Source organism: Zerene cesonia, chromosome 17 (assembly GCF_012273895.1).
Source record: "Zerene cesonia ecotype Mississippi chromosome 17, Zerene_cesonia_1.1, whole genome shotgun sequence".
NCBI lineage: Eukaryota > Metazoa > Arthropoda > Insecta > Lepidoptera > Pieridae > Zerene > Zerene cesonia.
Genome location: NC_052118.1, coordinates 5,568,995 through 5,592,861, shown reverse-complemented (window position 1 = coordinate 5,592,861; position 23,867 = coordinate 5,568,995). Strand labels below are relative to the sequence as shown.

Here is a 23,867-nt window from a genome sequence, read left to right as displayed (position 1 = left end):
TAAATGTAATTTACAATAAAGAAACAAATTGACTTTGCAAGCGCATAGCAAAAAGATGATTAAAATGGACGCAAAATGGAAAATAAGCAGTTGTTATTTAAAAAGTAATTAAAACTAATATTCGAAATGGGGTGGTGGGGTCCAGTCCCCACTGCATCGCTTCAGAGCGGTTGGCCGCTGCCCTTTTGATTGCGCATTATTCGCGTGTTTATACAGTTAGATCGCTTCCTAGATTGTTGCTATTGTGATAACGTTTTTTTGATCGCATGGTTCTGAAGGGAGCTTTAATTAAAAATGTTTGCTTAAACGAGTAAGTGGATCCCCACGATATTTCTGTCCTGTGACTGTCATCTATTTATAGACGGATGATGTACATGTTTTATGGAGTAGCACGGAAGTAATAAAAAAAAATAAAGTACGCTTCTAATCGTGAGAATAAAGTGTATACATGCTGACAGATAAGATATGTCTATCAAATCCATACTTAAGCTTTCTTGTAAACTTGTCCCTTAAGGTAATTTAAAATTGACTTGACGGTTGGACGGATTAAATATTTCACTTAAGTTTCTGTAATCGAAAAAATTGCCATTTAATATCTGTACGTCCACCCACAATGTCGTCCATTCATCTCCCCGACGCATTTATACATTACTCACGGCTCAAGTATCCGATTATATAACACGCAAAATTTCAATTACAACTTGTAATTAGTTTTTCGAGAGTTTTTCTTTCAGAGAGGGTGAGAGTGGAGGTGCTGGTGTGGGAGTGAGACAAAGGATTCAATATCTCGTTTCCACACGTGCGTCGTGCTTTGAGTAATGTCCATGCCACTTATTTGATTATTTTTATGCAATCTGCGCAGAAAAATGAAGGATTTATTTACAGCATACTCATTCAATGTTAATTAATTTTGCAAAGTCTGAAAAGGGTTCAACCAATTGTTATGAGCATTATAGTATTATATGTAATCTGTATCTGATCGATAAGAAAGATAAAACCGTGTTATGTTTATGCTGCTAATTGCACGGAGTGGGCAATATTGTTCGTGACCCCTCATGGATTGGCAGTCTCCTTGCCCACTAATGCACGGAAGCCGGGCTATGTGAATTAATGGCAAGAATAATGGCGATCCCATTATGGATTGCCGCCAACATACTTTAGTCATGAAAAGAACCGAAAGTTACATTTGCGATACTCTGAATACTGAGAGCTTGGACGTTTCCCTCCCATGCGGGGGTAGCACAAGGATTGCAGTGGAGGTTATTTATGATTTTTAGATCTTTGAACTTATATTTACGACTGATTCGTCTTTATAGCTTACAGACTCTTGAACATTTTAAAGGCTTAAATGTTTAATAATCCAGATTAGTACATAAGTATAGTTTGTTTTAATGCCCCGTATTTTATTAAATGAGTAAAGTAAAAAAGGATAGTAGCAAATCATTTGATTCACTTAATAATGAATGTGTACAAAAAAAAAATATATGTATATATATATATTTTTGCACTCAAGTGGACTCTACAGACTTCGCTGTCCATTGTCACAATATTCCATGTAGAAGTTTTAGAATAGGAAACTCTTTTGAAACAGCTTTTAAGAAAATTAAAGCATTAATAGTAACGATAGGTACCGATTGTATGCTTTAGGGAGGTAAATGGGTTCGAAGAGCTTAGCAAAAAGATGAAAAATTAGTGACAATAATATTAAATTATATATTTTTTTAATCATTTCATTTTTTTTTTATTTAATAATCAATTTTTTTTATTAGGACGGTATTATTAAATATTGCACATAACTATATTTTTAGATTTGTGTCGTATATGTTTTGTGTTGTTTTGTAAAATGGTACATTTTAATTAATTTGAAAATATTTTTTGTTAGTATGGAACATATTATGATAATTTGCAATAAAAACGCATTTCAATTCATTGTAAGAGTACAGTTTATAAGCACTACATAATCACAAACAAACAAAGTTTGCTTTTTCTTATGGCCGCTATAACAGTTCTTATAAGTTCTGCTTAACTGCAATCTTGTTGTTCAAATTACAAAAAATATATACTCGTAAGAATTATGCTAAAAAGTGTCAATTATCTCAGCAGATCACTTTTTTATAAATATATGGATTTTATTGGACTTTAACAACTAGTATAAATAACAAGATTAAGTTTAAAAATATAAGTTAACGTACGTAACGTAAGCAGTACACTTACTAATCATCATTACTATTTGTAGTAATCATAAACGTCTCAAATAAACAAACATTAAATCAAATAACGAAATGTATGATCATAAGTACCTACTGGCGTCATTGTAAGAAGAAAGATTCACTAAAGGTACGTCATCTCAACAATGCTTACATCCACCATCGACTCGAAGCTCGAAGGCCAGCCAACGCGCCTCTAATTGGCAATTTGTTCGAACCTTAGATCCGACATAATGATGCGACTTCGTTTATTTAAATGATTAGACGAAAAGTTCTTTGCAACTTTATAATACACCCTTAACGTAGCGCCTTATGTGAAGATCGGTGAGTGTCGTTTCATTATGCTTACGTCACTATAATTTACAAAATTTTCGTTTTAGTATAGGAATTATTATACATAACATTACAATATGTTACCTCTTGTACTTATTTAAACGAAAATTGTTATTGATTGTTTCTTTTATTTTTATTTTTTTTTTTTATGTCACAGTCGACAACGGAGCTGGTGGGTCGCCTGATGGTAAGCGCTACCACCGCCCATGTGATTTATCCGCCATGTTTTATCTTTTATCTTCGACTGTATTATAACATATAATTATAAAATAATTCAACACGATCTAAAAATGACGTAAACAGGCTATCTCGTACCGGAAAAAATAGCACACCCCACTGAAGATCATCCTAATAATATTATAAATGCGAAAGTCTGTAAGGATGTGTGTGTGTTTGTTGCTCTTTCACGCAAAAAGTACTGAACCGATTGCAATGAAATTTGGTACGTAGATAGCTGGATAACTAGAATAACATATAGGCAACTATTTTTATCCCGATATTCCTACGGGATACGGACTTACGCGGGTGAAACCGCGGGGCGCAGCTAGTAATTTATAAATGCAAAAGTAACTCAGTCAGTCTGTCTGAATCTTCTTCACTCCTAAGCCACTGATGACTGATTTGAATAAAATTTGAGATACCAGAAAAGTCATAGATTTTTACCCCGAAAATCCCACATACCAAAATATATGTATATTTAATGCTTAAATCTTCAATAAATGGACGACATATACTAAAATAACTAATTTTATTAGTTTATTTATGTTTCCATCATATTGAATGAAGCGATCTACTAATCTATGAACAGATATTTAAATAAATTAAAATTTTATTATCTTCATTTACATCATCCGCTAAGTATTTAGATCATCGTTGTAAACATGCATAAATTATGTAAAATTTTTAAATTATAGACTTCTTTGACGTGGTCATCAATTTCGTTGCATCATAAAGCCGTGCGAATAATATTCGTATATAATTGGATGTGCAAATTAAGTTTTAACTTTCTATTTATTTCCTGCTAATATTCTGTTTATATTATTTTATGTATTAGTGAGTATTATACTGTAGAGTGCTTTAGTTCGTCGTCGCAGCGCGAAAGTCGATTACAACGGTCATTAGCTGTCAGCACACGGACTAATTAATACAACGTTTTCAATAAAGCCTCGGGATAAGATTCTTTACAGAGAAAAATCTGAAATTTAATTAAAAAGTTTAAGTGAATTTTCACGGGCGAGCGTGCTTCTCGTGTTATAATAACTCAAGCGAATTCTATTATTTTTATGCGGTAACATTTTTAGCATCTCTTGATCTTTATTTATTATTGAATTATCACGATCCTTATTATTCTTTAAACACATGTAAAATGATTATGTTCTCTCAACCAAACTCATGGTATCGAGATCGAATGAAGTTTTAATAAATATCCTATAAGATATTTCATATATATCTGCTCCATTAAAATAAAGTAAATAAAACACACGGACGACTGGCGTCATTATAGTGTGCGCCGGCGTCGCTTGTTACACAGAAATACGCACACATTTTTGTGAGCTCATTAAAATTACATTACTGCTCTTATTTAAACAGCAAACAACTAAACGACGCTCGTTAATGCGTCTTGTTGTAGGGAATTTTATGGACATTCCCAACGAGCGCGGTAAGCAATAAAAACACGTTAGCGACCTAATTATGAAGAATAAAACACACATGTTTGAATTTGTGTTCTCAAATGTATTCCAAACATCAGACCGTTTAAACATCCCTAGCATTCTTCATTCCTTTGTATTTAAATGAAATTAAATGGCTTCTTGAAATCCGTGGTACATAAATCATTTATATACTGTTATAGATATATATCATATATTTGAAACTTTTTATATCGAACAAAGCATTTTTAGAATAACAAAAGCAAGTGTTAATTACATGTTCGTATATTAATTTTTAAACATATTTTAAAAAGTATTTTTAAATATTCAAATCATGCTATTTTTTGCCCAAAAAAATTCAAAACGTCAAAAAAAGAAAGCAAACCAGTTGTTACCTGTTATAAATTATTTTTTGTGACATGTCAATATGTTTCTTTGGGTGGGTTAAAAACGCGACTGTTTAACAACTTGATGTATTTTTAAGTGTTTTAAAAGATTATTGTTGTCAGACTCTTCGAACTCACAACATTAGCCAATTAGCATAGTAGGTACCTACGCAAAGGCCAAAGTGTGTTTAACTTTCAAAACCCCAAATAACTTAAATGTACGTAAGAGTATCGGAAGTTTTAGGTGAATTTCTTTATTTGATAGCTTTTTTGAGTCGGACTGACTTTATTCCGCAAACAAAGCAGATAGAAACATAAATGGCTCCATTATCTTGAACGTAATTTACAATTATTCTAGAACTGACTGAACTTTTAATAAAACATTGGATGGACGTCAAATTAAAACACATTTCAGTTTAAATAAATATATTTATTTACAGAATAAAGACGAAATGAAATTGTATCGGTCGATGTTTGAGAAAGTTTTATATATTTACTCTCTATATCGTTAAGTGATAGACAAAACGTTTAAACCTATTTAATTACATCTAAATAACGACAGCTCAATTTTTACATAAATACATCTTTCATTAACTTCCAACAATATTTTGTTATCAAAGAAAGTGAAGCATACTTCATGTTGTGGAGTTATTACGCTGTAATTCCCAACGTAAGAGCAAACGTGTGCCAATAAATTATTCGGCTTTTATATATGTTTAAATAATTATTTTGATTTGAAAACCTTTCTGCAAATCAAATAATGCAAAGTAGGGTAATATTTATATATAACATACTTTAATGGCATCCGCTTGCTCAAGTTGGAACACGCACATTCGATAAACAAATGTTTATGTATTTACATTTACAACAACAAATGTCATTTCTGATTTATTAACATTCTTAACATTTTAATAAAGCGATGGCGCAAGAAACGTAAGTTATAGTCGACCTATTATTTCTAATATTTATACAATTATACTTATCTACATACCATTGCACCACTTCAGAGTACCAATACAGGCATTATCTAATAAACAAAAAAAAAAAATATCTTACATGTGAAGATAAATCCTTGAAAGGACAAATTATCTTTGGCAAAAACAACATAAACATAATATCTACCTAAACAATTTATAATGAAATAAAAGTAAATTATATCCGCAGCAAAATTTCATACCTTGTATGATAACAACTTTGGGTACACTAGTGTACATAAATTTCATAACAATGAGATCGATTTCATCAATTAATTACATTTTGTGGACCTGACTCGTTGTATGAAAGTTCTCTATTATGAAGATAAAGTATCTTAACTTAAACCATAATAATATATGCACCTAATTATTTCCGTATTATAGGTAAATACTCAGAGTGGATAAGAGGCTAAGCGCGAGACGTTTTACCATACAAGCAATAGTTCGCGCCCTACCCACGCGAAGCTATCTTAACATGTAGACTCAAATCGTATACATAATGGAAATATCGTGTTCTGACAACGTTATCGCGACTCATCCCGGACATTTTCTAAAGTGGCCGGATCCATGGCCTGACTCTAGCCTAATGTACTCCTGCGGTGCTTTTAAAGCATGTTCGTCGTAATACAATGATGTAATTTTGCACTTAGCCGGTTTTACAAATATGTCTCATACATCTTAAATTTTATTTTTGTCTTTAATGCCAAATGCAGTTATTGAAAGAATAACTTTCAATACGTGAAAAAAAAACGCGATGTACTGATTTTATTACATGTACTGTTTCTATTTTGAATGTAATAATTTTGCAACTAATTTCTTCAATTGGCTGATGATGTAATGTTTTGCGGATTTCATACAGCAGTGCGCCGTCCCGCTTCTCTCAGTGCGGTTTCACCTGTTGCAAAATAGAAAAGGATTGTTAAAATTAACACAAACGATTAAACAAGACGTGAATTATGTATTTATTAAAAAATATATATAATACTTATTGTGATTATTCTTAAGCATTTAATAATCATATATTTGATATTTTGTGAAATTGCTTTAGTCTCAAGGTGCAAAACCAACCGAGGCAAGATGTCGGCGCGGCATCATCGGTCATCGCGCCGCGTCACACACGTCTGGGTCGGGCGGGCTGCCGTAACCGCTGGAGGCGTCGTCTGCGCCTGCACAGCCACCGTTGTCCTTCTCCACTATAGCCGCCACGTTGCCTGCGCACGCAGCACCGCCTACGTAACCACCGCTGGGAGACTGAAAAAGAGATTACGTTACTTTCATCGGAATTTTTATTTTTGTCTTTTTCATAGCATATCTTGCATCTATTACAATTGTGCATTGATACAATGTTTTGCCTAATAATGTATTCGGAACTTTTGAAGTGCAAACAGCTTATCTCGACGAATAGCGGCAAACATAAAATACTTATGAAAACAGAATACTACTCCATTACATCCAAGTTCTAAGTATGGTGAGCGCAATCAAAAAGTCGATTAGAAATGTCGTGCGGCTGAATGGGTCCCCCTCCACTCACGCGGCTCATAAAATGAAATAGATTCCCCCACATTCGCATTCCGACAAGCGTTCGTACGAGAAAGATTAATGATCACAAAAGAAACATAATAAAGTGGAGATAGAATCTCCCACTAACAGTGTCCTTGCGGGAGTTATTTACTTCACGGGCCTATTTTTTCACGTGCCCTTTATTCAGTATGAAACGTTATATGCGTCATAATATATAACTTCATCAAATACATTTAGCTCGTTCAAATAAACAACATGGTGTAATCTGTAATGCTCGTAAATTGCAAACCGCGTAATAACTGAGTGCGTATTAAATCGATAAATATGCATATAATAACGTTAATTGTCGAATGTTCCGTTCCCGAGATAATAACGTTGGTTATCGACTATTAAATTCACAATATTAATCTTACACCAATAGGCTTCGGCTGTATCGAGTCTCACAAACAATATTGTTCCACGTAAGCGCTAAAGCACTAATAATTGTTTGGAACCCAGCGGGTGGTCGATTCGTGAGAATTGACAGTATGGTATTGTCTGTGTATAAATAGTATATTTAGTTGTACACTATAAATTACTATTAACTACAAAAAATAATTAGAAATGCAAATTACTTCCACACGTTCTATGAACATTTACCATAATAGTTAATGTTAAAACGCATAGCTACGTTTACACATAAACAGCAGAGGTAACTATTTAAAACTATCACATAATAAATAACTTAATTTATTGGGCACCTGTCGCAATTCCTTATATAATCTATGATTTTAATCTTATTATAAGCGCACCACCGATAGCGATGATGTTTGCCTCTAGTCTCTTAATTTATGGAAGAGGATAAATAATGTTTGTTTGCGTAATCACCTGGAGTCCGCTTACTTGTCGCCGGATGTGAGCTAAGCCGCTTGGATTAGCAGCCATGCTGGCAAAAACTAGCCTCTCTTCATAATCATATTCGCAAAGTATTTTGTTGTCACACAGATAAAATCTGTCACCAACGCAGAACCTAAAAAATAATTGACGTGATATTTTTAAAAATTGACAATTTATGAACAGTTTTTTAATTAAAAAAATACATAAACTTTTGTAAGATATACGACCAATTACCTGTGATTGCATTGTTGACAAGCGAAACACTCTAAATGGTAAACAAAACTCTTCGCTCGCATAACCATTTCAAAGGCGGGAATTACTTTATTGCACGCCACACAATTGCCAGTAGCACCGAATAACCTGAATCAAATATAATTATTTTAGAATTAAGAAACATTAGCGAGTATGCGGGCGATCTTGATGGAAGGAAAAGATAAGATGAAATCTTGGAGAAAATTTTATGAAAGTTTACAGGTTTTCAATTTCAGAGAATTTGTCTTCATTAAAGTTAATTTTTATAGTTTATATATCACTTTTTAATAAGGAGGTAGGTATAATATTAAAACACAGTACCTATTTAATTCAAGTGTCTCGAAAATAAAGCAGTGTAAGCATTTCAATAACTACTATTGGAAATATAATTTATAAATACAGTATTTTAATTATGTTATTTTCATTTACCTAAGATAATCCCTTTTGCAGAGCATGAGATCGGCCTTATAATACAATTTGGAACCAACTTCGCCAAGGCGGCAGTCACAGCAGCCGCATTTGAGACAGTCTTCGTGCCAGAACCTTTCCATCGCCTTCAAGAGGAATCTCTCGGTGATGACTTTACCGCACTGCGCGCATAATCTCGCTCCACCAGTATTCCCCGCAACGCTGCTATTGAGTCCATATTTGTTTTCTTCTTGCTGACCTATCAACAAATTCAACTAATCAGTACTCATTGTACTCAAATTTTAGATTTTACTTCAGATTTGTGTTTCCTCCTGTGTACTCAGATCTAATTTGGAAGAAAAAAAAAATATTCTCATTTTTAATAAATAAATGTATGTGGTCGTGGACGTATGAACATATTAATTACTGTAGTAATAAAGAAACAAATTAAGTGTAGGTTATAATTCTCATCTAATTGCAACATCATAGCTAAGTTTTGCAAAGCCGTAACTCATTAATTTAGATGTCTAAGAGGTCGAGGCGGTATCTAATGCATTCTGTTTCGCTACACACTGGGATATAATTATAATTGTTCATAATACGCGGCTCATTATTGCATTTATGTGAGCACAAACGTTTTATGCTACGTAATTGCGTCAATTAATTCGAGCAGACGCGCACGCCGTGACGTTGTTAGTAGTTGTTGACGTCACTTAGATGCACATTTTTCTCATGCAAAAAAAGTTGCAAAACTGAAATAATATAAAGTTTGAACAGAAAGCAGCCTCAAATTACCTTGAATGGCATCTATTATTAGTCAGAGCTGTAATTACTTCAGCGACTTAAACCAATGAATGTTGTGAACCTATCTGTAAATTAATATGATATCATTTACATTTAGTATGGAAACTACAACGTAAATGAACATTTAATGCTAATCAAAGCCATTAATTTGTTTAAATGGCATCTGTTAGTTTAAATATAACACAACGTATGTAATATAATACGGAGATTATTAAAATCAATATAATTTGATTGCAAATAGCGACTGAACTTTCTTTTCCATTAGCGTATCTTGCGTGTGTTTATTGAAATTACAAAGGAATACGTGCCGCCGTGTTAGAAGTGGTGAATACAAATAATGTACAAAATAAATACGCCGTTAGTAAACAATCATTTCCAATTTATCGACGCACCGTCCTCATAATAATGGTGTGCACGTCAAACCAATCAAGGATCCAATTGAAAGGGTAACTAAGTGGACATAACTCATCGCAATCGATCACTTGCGCATCGTCCACCACCGATACATCGCGTTTATTTGAGCCGACGTCGTGACAATAAAGTTAATTGGAGTATATTAATGACGGATCGTTAATAATAAAATAATAAAGATGACTTACAGCCTTTGGGTGTCGCAACTCGCAATTAGTAAGCCGCGGGGAGCGAACGAACGACCGCCCACACGCTAGCACTGGCTTATTTTGTAGTCGTTTTAATTTATATCTCTTTAATTAGAGTACGTAAACAAAGAATATTTGACTAAATATTATACTATAAATCATACATCTTACTGTAAAAATTAATTATGTATGAAATTATGTTTTAGCTTCTTTACAGTGAGATTACGCGCTACGTGCGCATGGTAGATAAGTATTTTTTATTAAAGAGTTTATGTAGCTAATAAATAAGTCATATTAACATTTCATTCTCGGAAATGTGTTAATACTGCGAGATTGCTCGGATTAAAACGGGCAGTTTTTTACAACAGTGTTGGAATCCGTATCGAAAGAATGTCGGGGTTGGCTCCGTTTGATGCACTTGTTGGCGTGTTATGTCCATTTTGGGCCACGCATGTTGCTAATTTTGTAATTATGGATTGGCACGTTATTCTAACGACTACATCAGTAATGGCGCTGTACAGACTCGTTCATGCAGAAGTTGTGATTCAGATCGTATCGATAATGCTATTGTGTTGATGTTTTAGTTGTATTATTATTCGTGCCAATCACGTTTACTGTTGTCACAGATAACATAATACTATACTGTATAGTATAGCTGATCCTGATAGTAGTCATTATAATATTATCTTATGTTCTTTTCATTTATCGATTTTATTGTAGGATATATAAACTATTTTATTTAAAAAATAGCAACATGTAACGCATTGGAAAAACGTTTTTGCATGTTAATATAAATGTGTATATATATGGTAAGTGTAGTTACACAGTAATGTATCAATTACGTAGGTAAATCACCTTTACAATGACTTTTATTACAAAATTAAATATCTAAACCAATTTCAATGGGAACGGTATAATTAAATAAATTACAGAATCTACCTATGCACCTGTGAATATTAGCAACAGTGATGTATCGAAATGGCAATACATGCGTGTCTCCACAGTGGGTAACATTCCTTGGATTCAATTAAATGGCAGGTTATTGTAATGAACCCGCATCACGACCACTCCACAATCATTCCGTGCAATTTACAATCGTTTATTGCGTTTCGCAATTAACTTCGCCTTCCCATACAGGCACGTATGTGATGAATAGTCAATGTACGTTTATAACGGAGATATTTTCTACGCATGTATGGTATGAAATGTGTTTAAACCACAAAAGGCATCTATGGGAAATATTTACACTATGATAATGCATATCGGACAATGCGCACTTCAAGAACATAACAGTGCATTTCTTGTAACTAATTAATTTTTTTCATCGTTTGTAATTCTATTATGTTACAAAGTTACACTCTTACAGTACTTATCCATTGTTATTAAATGTGTGCGCTTACATATTTTTTGTAGTTAGTGCAGAACATATATTATTTACTATGATGATTACTCTTTAATTGACTATTTCTTTTGTTCTAGAAATATCAACCACTTCCATCTCTTTCAATTATTACATAACTATGTAGATAGTAATGTAGGATCGCGTCTCAAGAATTTATTACATTCCATGAGCTTTAATTCAAATCGTCTAAATATAATATCAGCAGATTGAAATCAATAAATGAGTAAATTAACGAAGTCCTTGACAAGCATAAATACTATTAGTTAACCAAACACAATTAAGAGCTGTCACATACAATTAACTAAAACAAACTATAATATAATAACGGCATTACAATAATTATGCGGTCAGAGTTTAATATCAAATGCGTTCATGGTATATTTAGTTTCACTTGTCGGTCACTCATTAAACAATGGAGTTGATTGCGTTGTTGCGATATCCATTATGCGGGCTGTAATTAGATTTAACCAAATGCGGGTTTTGCCTTTACAATGAGTTGCACGTAAAAACATAACACGATGCTCTTTCTGAATAATGTTATACTTTCTACAAATAAGAGGCGAATACTTTTGTCACAGATATTAAATACATAATACTTGCATCTGTTTTGCCGTGATTATGAGTGACTTAGCTTCACAGAATCAACAATATTTAAAATGATCTTAATTTTAATGAGCACTATTATGTTGTTTTTATAAATTTGTATTAAAACCGCTTTATAAAGTGTGTAACAATGTTTATAGATGCATTCTGTATGTTAATGTGTCACAGTGTCACTCTGTGATGAGAGTTTCGGACTTCAATCGAAAAGCCGCGGGCTGGAGACCACAGGAGCACATATAAATTCAGATTTATCTACATCATTACTATAATGTTGACTGTGTCTAGGAATTATAACTATAGTAATTAATACATTAATTAATATTTTACTAAATAAACAATTTAATTTTGTTTCTTGTCTTTTGAATATTCCAATCTACCCCGATTCTCCGACGGTAATATTTTTTGTCATTAAAAAGTACGAGACTGTCATCAGAGAAGTTTTTTTTAATTAAAATTATGAAATTGATATTGCCTTTACGCCAAGCTCGCTTCCCGGTTCAACCTTGTGAAAGTTTAAATTAATTTTTGAATTAAGCCTAATAGCAATGGTAAATGATTTCTAAGGAAAGAGTATTCTGTTTGAGCTGTTATATTTTTAATTTTCTAACGAGGCAGAACTCTTTGAATTGCTTTTGATTACATTTGTAAGTGATAATGGTTGTATTCGGATATTTCAGTGATTTAAATAAAAACTGTAACTTCACAAAATTTTAATGAAACAGGTATAAAACATAGATTTTATTTCAGTCTATGAACGCATACGATATTGAAGGTGAGCTCAATCAAACGTTGAATAAGTCAAAACAATCAACGTCATATATTATTTTCCAAGAGAAAAAGCTCCGAGCGCAACTTAAGCCTGACATAAGTGGGCAATAAACTTCAGCCAATTTGGAGATTCGCATCTGGAGGCTCTTATTAAAGCCCGAAAGTTAGTCCTTTTCATCCATCACTCGTAATACGTATGTGAGTTATTGTATGAAAAATTGAAGAATAAATTGAGTCGCTGCAGCAGCGGCGAGACATAAATCCCAACTGAGCCCTCAATATTGTTTTAAAGGGGAAGTGGCCATAAATTTTATCAGGGCAGGCCAGAGCCGCGGGCGCCACGTTTGCGCTCCACATCATACCCGCTCTGCTTATTCTCGTACCGATGTCTCCGCAATTTTCCGCCATTGCTTCTGCATCCGGCGCTCATGTGAACTCGATGCATTATTATTGCGAACAAATTGGAGTCTTTCTCTTGGGCATATAATATATCCATCCCAAAAACAAAGAACTACATGTTCCGTCACCTAAAACACTTTATATTGACTTATAAAATTTTTTATATTATTCAGAAGTTGATATCCAGAAAATATAATGCTTCACTAAGATATTCGATTTTCCATCTCAACGAATCGCTTAATAGCTGTAGTAACACAAAACAAGATTTTGATTACGATAAGGCTGTCATAAAGTGCGGCGGATTTGAATCGTGGGGCTTTTTAATACGTAAATCATATTTTAAAATGCATAGGAATTGGAAAATTAATTCCGTATTTATTGAAGTTATTCTATACTTAAGACATTTTTTCAGGAACTTTCTTGTTATAATAAATTAGCTGAGGGTACGTCGTGGACCACAATAAAATTTCGCTTATTTTTATCAATACGATCTGGGTGTCGGACATTTCGCATAAATGTGATATTGCAATATCGTTCGTCCCCTTTTTAATATCGCGACGGACGTTCCTGGGCGGTTTATGGCACAACCCTTCCCGTTTTATTCACGACCTGTTTGTCCTAATATTATAAAAAAATTACGTCAGCGAAATTGGAAAAGTTGTTTCTTGTTATTTGAATTTGGCAATTGTCATTCACATAAAATGTTAAACGGAAGGCAAGATTGCTTCATTTATATTATTGTTTTTGTACAAGTTAAAACGTATTCGCTTAGATGTATACTTAATATGAAAATAGTTCCTTATTAGAATGATCTCGAAGATGTTTAAAAATTGCGTTTCGTTTATTTTTACTTACTTGTTGAATTATCAGGTTTATGCATGGCAGGCGGATCACGAATCATGATTGAACCGTCACTCGGACATTACACAGGAGATTTTTTTCTGAAACAATAGATTATTTCTTTAGAAGTGATTACTCTTAACAATTAAATTTATTGTTTTATTTTAACATTAAGTGTATATAAATATCAAACATATGTGATGGAAGTTATTCTTAAAAAAACATTTGAGCTAGGGCTCAAGTCTATTCAACAGCAACTTGCGACGGACACGGCGAGCACGCGTCTCACAGTGAAACCTCATTAGAATAAACGATATCCTCTCCTTACGTCCACTCCATGCGAGACCTTATTACTCCGACAAAATGCCGTCAAACGGCAACAGTGGTCGCAGAAAATCATTCAAAATTGAATTCTCTGTGCTAACGTCAAGGTTTCTTTTAAATAAAACAACTAGGAATAAGCCGACATGCAGATTCATTGTTCTGTATATCAAGGATACAAGGTCCATTTTCAAATGATTATGTAAATAACAAGCTAGAGCTAGAAGTATCTCCCTTAAAGGTTGAAACGTCCATGCAAGCTGTAAATTGAAACTCGAAGGAGGCACTAATAACTCTTGCGAGTTGATAGTTCAGCTGCTATCTAGTGAGGTTATCTATCCCACTTATTGTTTCTTGTATTTTATGATGACGGATACGTGCTTTTAATAATGCTGCTTATATTAATAGAATGTATTATAAGTACTATGTTGAGATTACTAAAATTTTACCCATGGAAGTAAAAATATTTCCTTAAAGCATTTTAAAAGGGGAGTTATCAAATATAATGAATTTCATTGTCAAATCGAAAATCCGATCAGCACCTGTTACAAAGGCAGAGCTATCAAATTACTCGCGACATATCCGCGGCGAAGCGAGCGCGCCTCAATCCATAAATATGGTATTCGTTATGCATTTCTCATATTCATGAATCCGTTTTATTGGCCTCAATAAAATATGAACATCTCAGAATGGATATGAGAGAGCGAGCAAATCTAATATGGATTGCTGTGCGCCGGATTCTGTCCGATTGGTGGGCGAAGATATAAGCAGCTGCGCCGTGTACCAATGAGCCAAACTTATTGTATTTTTTGTGATAACTTAATAGTTTTCTCTATTACTATAGAATTGATTTTGAATAATAGAAATTATGATTTTATAAATAAACTGTGGCAATGTCGTCAGTTATGACGTTGAAACATTTCATCAAGTCTTAAAATGATATAATTCCAGTGCGAGTGACAAGTTCCTTTCATGACACAGTCCCCTTTAATCCATAATACGAATTTAAAGGCAACTGTCACACTAAACCAGGGGCTAAAAAGGACAGCTTTTCGTCGACGTGTCAAAAATTCAACAGAGCGCCAGGATAAGTGGAATGGATGGCAACGTCCCAAGCCCGAATAAAATATTCTATGTCAAATCGTACATCACCGGCTCTCGACTTGTTCTCACCGAGAGTGCTTCGCGGAAGTCTCTTATTTATTCGCTTTTACGTCAGATACAACACGGTTCTTTTGTGCCCTTTCGATTTATCAACATCCATTAAAGCATTTTATGATAATACTATTTAGTTTAAATACACGAGGCCATAGAGTTCAACAAGAGTGCCATGATCTTTAAATATCAGTGTAGTTTATAGAAGTTGCAAGTTATGCTAAATGTGTCCTGTTTGTGTGTCCATGAGAAATAAATAGAAGTTATATGCCTATGCTTTATAATTTACTGATTAAACTTAATAAATGAAATTACTCGTAAAGTAAACAATATATATATGCAATTTGGGGACTGCGGTAGAAGCCCATTTAGTCATTACGGAGGGTCCTGTGGCGACTATCTACACCTAGGTACATTCAGCAACCGCGTTATCAACGTGATCAATTAAGCAACATTACGTTAAAATTCACCCCAACCATCAATTACGTGGTTACTCATCGCGTGGCATATAATGGACATTACCATTGCAGAAAAACGTATTTAAATTTTAAATATTTACTTAACCGTAACGTGTTTATTTACATGAAATTGAATACTTTCGCCTGATAATGAAAAACTAATTTGTTAGGCGCGCCCTTCTGACTTTCCACTGATCGAATTCATTATTCAACGGTAGCGAGCAATTAAACCTCCACTAATCAATCTCAAACTTCAGCGAAAGCTGAACTCTAATCAAGAAAACTCCCATTCCGTGAAAGCTTTTCGAACAAAATTTAACGTAATTAAAAATGTAAATTAAATTCCTAGACGCTTCCACAAGCATCACGTCGGCTCGCGTCGCGTTGAGCGCTCCGGGCTTTTGATTGCAGCTAAAAGGTTTGGGATTAGTGCGCGAAAGAGCTTTCAGTGCATTTGTAGAGCTTTTAAGTGGGAAGCTTTCGCTTAAGATACTTACATACAATGTAAATTTTATGTACCACTTCGTAAATGTGTGGCATTGATTTGAAATAGCTTGTGCTGTAATATCGAATGTTATTGTTTATTGTATATATTATTTGTTTATTTTATGAAATGAATTGAAATGAATTCTATAAAAGCAAAAGATATTTTAGTATAAAATTACGAAAAGGGTTGCAGATGGGGAGGTTGTATAGGTCAAACCAAGCAAGGAAGTTCGGTGTCCGGAAATAAACCGTCCGTAAAATTGTCAATTTCAGGAGTTTCAGCGCTTGGTTTAGACAGTTTTGAATAGTTTAGTAGCTACATGTAACTCATGATCATATGTATAGATATTAACATTTAAGGACGAAATTATGTTTAAAAAAAGCGTATATTTATTTATTCGTTTAAAAATTTAATTACCGTTATTTATGTAATAATATCAAAACTCAAACGAACGTTAAAAGCGTTTAAATCGTGCTCTTTATAAAACAAAACAATCGCGTGTCAGCAAAATACGCAATGCCATCTGGGTGGGCGCCAAAACAATCACTGTTATTCAGTACTTAGTTGTACACTATGCACAATACGGTATAATAACACTTTGATATTTCTTTTTTATTTCCTTTTATTATATTGTAAGCGCTTTGTACTCCAATTTTAGATGTTGGCTCTTAATTTACAGAGCTAACAATATTTTATGCTTGGGATGAATCGTACTACTAGTGTTTGAACACTTAATATGACGTATTAAACATCAAAGTAAAAAATACTGTTACGTTAAATTTTCTGTACGAAATATTTATGGCCTTAAAAATTGCAAAAAAAACGTGATCTCTATAAATAACATATAAAACGTCGAGATCCTAAAAAAAAAAATATTATAAAGCATTGTATATTTATCGTGCACAATATAATCATCATGTAATGAGTATAATGAACGACAGTCGCTGCTGAGAGCCGAATCTTGACCCTTGGCTGCACACGAACACATTGAAACCCTCGCGCTTTTTGAACTGAGATCATCGCGACGCTCATCCGTGAAATTGATTCTCGACGAAAGAAAAGACGAAAAGATAAATAAAAAGGAAATAGGAAAACACAAGCCAAGATTTGGCGTGAAATTGTTTTTCAGCGCCCGCCCACCGCCGACGCGTCTATGGCTCCCGCCTCGAGAATTTCCCAATTACACCGTGCAAATGTATTTACTTCATTATGTAGGTTATGCGTTTATCTATTACGCAAAATTAATTTCGCTAATGAGATGAATCTCTTCATTAAAACTCATATTGTATAATATGTATACTAGTGGTATACATATTATACAATAAAATTGGAGTGTCTATTTGTAATATTAAAATTTTTACTTGTATTTTCAAATCGTCTATATGTCTTTTTGTTTGTTCTAACCTCGAATAGCTAGACTGATTTTGATGGGTCTCGCTGTGAAACAGGTGATGTAATAAGAAAAAACGTTGGCTACTTTTTATTCCACGGGAACATCGGATTTTAAAAGAGAAGCTCATTTACGCGGTTGAAACCACAGGACGTAGTTCGTATAATATTAGATTATTTTGAATTTAACTTATTATCAATAAAATAGAAATTTTTCATGGAACAACAACGTATACTCATATATGTTATATTGTTATGTTTGTAAAGGGGCCCACAAGCATGCGGATCCACCGATTTTGTCGGATCTTAAAACACTGTGACATCTCATCCACTACGTGATCCATTTGCCGAAGTAAGAAGCAATCTCATTCAATACCCGGCCTCCCCTCCCCTCGCCTCGCACCCAATGCTATTAGGGTTACTAACAATGCGATACTTTGTGTGCGACGCATCACGATACGCTATAAAACTTCACATTTCTCGTTAACTAGTTTTATAAACATGTTATTATGCCACGGAATAGCTTATAAACTTACCGGTATTCAAAGTTTATTATATTTGAATTTAAATTAATAAAATCTCTATACATTTGAGAAATGATTGCTTGACTATAACTGCTTTTTTATTTAAGTTTAGTTTAATCTACATAAATAATTACAAACACCGATTTTTTATGTGTTCGTTGTTGTCAGAAGAAGATTTAAACATTAGTGCGATTCTATTATATAAGAACTAATAAGAAAATAATAGTTTACTAAGTGAATGATCTATTTAACGTTGCCAATATGAAAGTTTTTGTTCGACAACCCTAGTAGCTATTCTGTTACGGTCGGTAGTATCGCTTTCCTCGATTGTATTACATTCAGCTGCCCTTTTCATCTACATATCGTTTTGTAACCGTCAAGACAATCACCGGCATGTGATATGGTGCAAGTATCATTTTATATTGACTCACCTATATTTATTCCAATACAAAAATCATAACACTATTCATCCAGCTTCATGAAGTTTTAATTAAAAATAATTTATTAACAATCGTTTCTAGCCTGCAAATCTAATTTAAATTTAATTAAGACCAACGAATATACAAATGAAGTTATAGTAATTAACAAAAGTAATGCCAAAGGTAAATTGGATTAACGCGAATAATTAAGACTGAACATTTGTTTTTAAACATTGCTTTGAACCGTTTTAATGATGACTACAGAAACTTTACTTCGAATAGCTCACATATTTTAAACTACATATTGTAACATAGTATGTAATCAATAGATTATTGTGACGTATAACCGTACTTCTCGTATAATAATAACCTGATACAACGACGACAAATTCGATCGAATGGAGTGCAAAAATACTCGTTGTCAAGTCGAGAAACTATGAATATGATTATCCATACCATTCCAAAAGCTATCATCCAATAACGCGAGCAGGTACCAACGGTTTCAAATCTTTTTCGTCCGTACCGAAATTGAATATTTATCCGGGTAGTATCTCTATCCGGGAACAATTTTTATGTAGGGGGAACACAATCTCGAGATATTTGGGAGGACCACTCCACGACGATATTGGCAAATACCTTGCCTACATTACCTTTATTGCCTCGCGAGGTCGCGTGCCCGGATTGATCTTATCTACAATCGTTCGCGTATTATTCAATGTTCTCGTATAATACAACGCGAGCCAATCATTATTCAATCTTTTTATTATCCCGTATAAAGGAACTGGAACATATTTCCAAATTTCTACTGTACGATTTACATATTATAGATTAATGTTAATTTCACAAAATGGAATCTTTTTAAAAAATTTGCGTGCATTTCCCCCTTTTACTTTACTGCTACATAATCGCCATTAAACATTTAAAAGGCTCAATAAATGAGCCCCATGATTTGGATGTGGATTTTTGATGTGGTTTTTATTTTGTATTGAAAAAATACGTCCATGCTATATTACAAAAACGAAACAACTAAATCTGTAAACTGTAAATCATGTTTAAATGTTAAAGTAAATTCATATACTATGTATTTCAATATTTTATCAATTATACGATGCTTATTTCATGTAGGTGTTGAATAAAGTCGATTTAGAAACTCAAAAGACAGGCGTAAGGTTGAAACTACAACGATATCGCGATGCTTTTCTCTATAATTTGAGTGCAATCTACGGATAATTGAACTCTACAATAAGCACAATTTATCGCACAGACCTGTCACTATGAATACGATTGTACCGCTGTGTTATTAATTGCGCAGGTGTGATTCGGATTGTATTAATACAATATTTATTATTATATTATTTAATAAACATTTTTGCCGTAGAACTGTAGAAGTATCTTATGCAATATATTCATAAATAATTTGAAATCAGGTTGGAACAACTTAAAATATACAACGATTTAAGATACATTGTGTAAAAAATATAAATTTTATTTACATTCTCATGGCTTTCACGCAGCTGAAGAAGGTTATTGAACAAATAGCTTCATCAACGTGCAGTCCCGAAAATGAATATTTATGCGCCGAGATAAAAATTCGATTATTTCGTTGCGGATACCAAATAAAGGTAGCGTGTAAACAAGCCAATCATTTAAAGTCATGACTACAACGACGGTGAAGCCCTATTAATAACTTGCATGCAATGAATCACAAATTATACCTCATAACACGGAAGTATGCCGTACGTCTTTAAATTAAAATTTGTGGTCAAACCCTTTAATTACTTGTTCTGCTACCACTGTTTCGTTACACGAAACACCAAAAAGCCTGCCCATAACCGTAGTTTCTGTCATTAAATTCCATTAGACTCTCAAATAAAGCAATTAAAATTATGGTGCAGCCACAGCGTTGATTGCAGCGCTATTCTTAACATTGATGTGGAGTATGGGCCACTATAAGTCAAGTGGGGTTACATAAATGAGTATGCGTGACCATTACCAGTTAAGTATTTTAATGAGATTTAATAGTGCGAGCTTAAAGCTAACATTCCCTAGTTGTAGTGTAACATTGTCGGCACTTAAAGCCTTAATTGGTTTCCTGTATGTTTAATCCGATTAATGGTTGTTTTTGCTGAACATTTATAGAATTAAAAGTCCGGTTTCTATAACGTTAATTCTGATTGATGTGAAACGTGTCGCGTTGTCTTTGCCCATAAATGTTTGCTTATTATGATGAATATATTATTTTACGTTTATGGCTCCATATTAGCGCTAATGGAATAGCGTTTTAATTCATTATGTGTTTGGCAACGAAATCAGTAGGTATGTAGATAAAACATATATTCCACTTGCGTAGTAGCGAAAAATTTAAATAGCTTGGTTCGATGAGGTGAATAGGCTATTAGTTGTTATTTATAGACAGTAATTTGTTGTTTTCGGAGTGGTCAATGCGGAGGGCGCATAAATTCCGCGCGCTAGTGGTCGGCTGACACCTGTGATTGCATTTACAATGCTAATTCATGGCGCAATATCACGTCATCAGCCGACGACACATTCGCCGTTTTCACATTCGTGCTCCGTGTGAAATAAACAGTAGCCATATTGTTCACGTGACAAAAGAAGTTATAGTAGGAACAAGATTCTTAAATGTCACAATGACAAATAATTACAAATTATCAAAATGCACAGTTTATTGAACTGCGATACGCTGCTAATCGAAGTATCGGACAGTTAATTAAAAACTTCTTTCCATCGTTACTGAACGAAAACAACCGTCAAATCTGAATCACTTAACGACTTAGTGCTACAAAGGGCCGGTTGTCGTTCAATTAAAAAAGCTTTGTTAAATGTCGACTTCACACAGAAATGGAATCGACGCTGACTCAATCTCGTATACGTAGAATAAGGAATTACTCGCGTGCGGAAAGTTTTTAATTAAATATTCACCCGTTTTGTAATTAAGACGTGATTCAATTGGACTCAATGGAGGTTCGTGACTAACTTTCGAAAGAAATTCAAGGCGACTTACACCCTCTGTAATTAATGTACAAATTCGTTGATACATAATGTATAAATGTTACAATAATTTTGTAACAACTGTTCAAACTATTTACCTTCTACTTACCCACTTAAAACCAATATTCCTATAAACTATTTAATTTATGAAAATGCCGTCTATCAATTATGTCAAACTTATAATAACCCATACTGCTAATCGCGGAAGTTGTATCCACATTTATGAATAAGCTGGCAATTAATATGAAGCAAATACATAATTTATCTCGGTGTTTTCCAAGATCTGTGAATGTTTTGAAACATAACTCATGAGTTAATTAAAGTATATGATGTTAAATAACTTATTTCAAAGATAAAGTAGCGTTCATAAAGTGTGAATGTCTACCGCTCTTTGTATAAGCCCCTTATATTCATGTCGACTGCAATACGAAGCGGTTTCATGAGTTCACTTTCATCGTCATTGTAGCGCCTCTCGCTTTCCGCGTTATGTTAATCCTATAACAAAGCATACCCTGAGCCGCTACCCAAGTGTCAATTGAAGAATAACATTATATTTTTCTGTATACAACCAACGATACCACTTATACGTAACATGGAAATATGATACTCATCGATAAGTTATGGTAAGAAGATATTAATAAATGATATATTAATAAACTAACAGTTTATATTACGGAAAGGACATTTTTATTAATAAATGATAATTACATAAATCAAATCTAAAATTTTCAGATTACATCGTAACATTTAAATATTATGATAAAATAAACATATTATTATTAAATTTCATATTCATACCGAAATAACATATTTTTTAGTTTTATAATGGAAAAGATAAGCAATAAAGAGATTCAAATATGATTAATAGTCATCGCTGATATGCGTTTAATAGAAGTTCGCCAAGGCATGTTCAATATACGTCTTGGTTATCTGTAAGTAATCCCAGTACGGTCTCGCTGTAATCTCCTAGACATTTAATTTCAGCGTTTTAAATGAATCGCTGAGCTCATATCCCGTCCGAAATCCTTGCCACGATTGGCTCGTTTCGCAGTTCGTATAAATTCTGAAGGAAAGTCATCTGCAGAATTCCAATAGCAGAATGCTGATGTCCAAATTTGTGATATATCGATACGAGGGCCATATCTTGCGCGTCGCTGTTTATCAGATATTTCATAACGTACATAATTGCTTAGTCATACATCATTGAATTTGCATCGTATGGAAGCTTAACTTACTTACCGTAATATAAATGAATTATCGAATGGCATTGAAAACACTATAAAAAATATTTTATGTCATATGACCAAGTCGCAAGGAACCATAATCTAGATATACAATTAAGCTATCATTTAATAACTGTAAATATTGCATATTAAACGCTTGCAAATAAAATAGTATCTGTCGTAGTATAAGAATATAGTGATGTGATACAACGGTAAAAACATTTCAAGAACTTAGTTTTCACAAGCGACAATTCTTTTGTTCAATCAATAACAATAAATTTTAACACACAGATTGTCACCATTTAACATGAACCAAATGCAGAGTCCATTAAATGTTTCAAAGACACGAAGAATATAATTTGTATCCAATTCACACAGTTAAGAAAAGCAATTATCGTGTAAATGCTAATGACTCGTACAAAATTTTGAGATGTCGCTAATGAATTTTAAACGCCGGCCGTAGTATGTAGTTGGCTTTTGACGGTTTCATCAGAATTGCTTGAATTGATTTGCCAATAACGACTTTATTTACATAAAATATTATGTTGTATCAATTGGTATCTCTTATCTACTCTTATTATTAAACTACCAGGCCTTCCCGGCTTCGAACGGGCATAATAAAGTTTTTATTACACCTTGGGTTAGATTATTCAAGTTTTAGTAAGAATCCCGATTTTTTTTTGAAAACGAAACAGCCTATGTCACTCGGGAATAGTATAGCTTACCAACGGTGAAAGAATTTTTGAAATCGATCCAGTTGTACAAATACGCAAGTATTTCTAGCTTCATTAAAATGAAACTAAACGAGTCAAAACGAATTCATATTATGTCAAAATAATTAGACACATGCTCGGAGTTTAG

At 33.5% G+C, this 23,867-nt stretch overlaps 1 protein-coding gene across 1 annotated transcript in view; it reads right to left on the bottom strand.

The window, feature by feature from the left end:
• Window positions 1–4,984: 4,984 nt before the first annotated feature.
• Window positions 4,985–23,867, bottom strand: part of LOC119833233 (LIM domain only protein 3-like) — a 30,112-nt gene continuing 11,229 nt past the window's right edge. Inside the window, exons 2-7 of the mRNA XM_038357159.1 lie at window positions 14,037–14,122; window positions 8,628–8,865; window positions 8,181–8,306; window positions 7,938–8,079; window positions 6,618–6,800; window positions 4,985–6,444 (exon numbers count right to left, since the gene is read on the bottom strand). Coding sequence (XP_038213087.1) covers window positions 6,648–6,800; window positions 7,938–8,079; window positions 8,181–8,306; window positions 8,628–8,865; window positions 14,037–14,082 — 705 coding nt within the window. The 5' untranslated portion in view covers window positions 14,083–14,122 and the 3' untranslated portion in view covers window positions 4,985–6,444; window positions 6,618–6,647. The remainder of the gene's footprint in view (window positions 6,445–6,617; window positions 6,801–7,937; window positions 8,080–8,180; window positions 8,307–8,627; window positions 8,866–14,036; window positions 14,123–23,867) is intronic.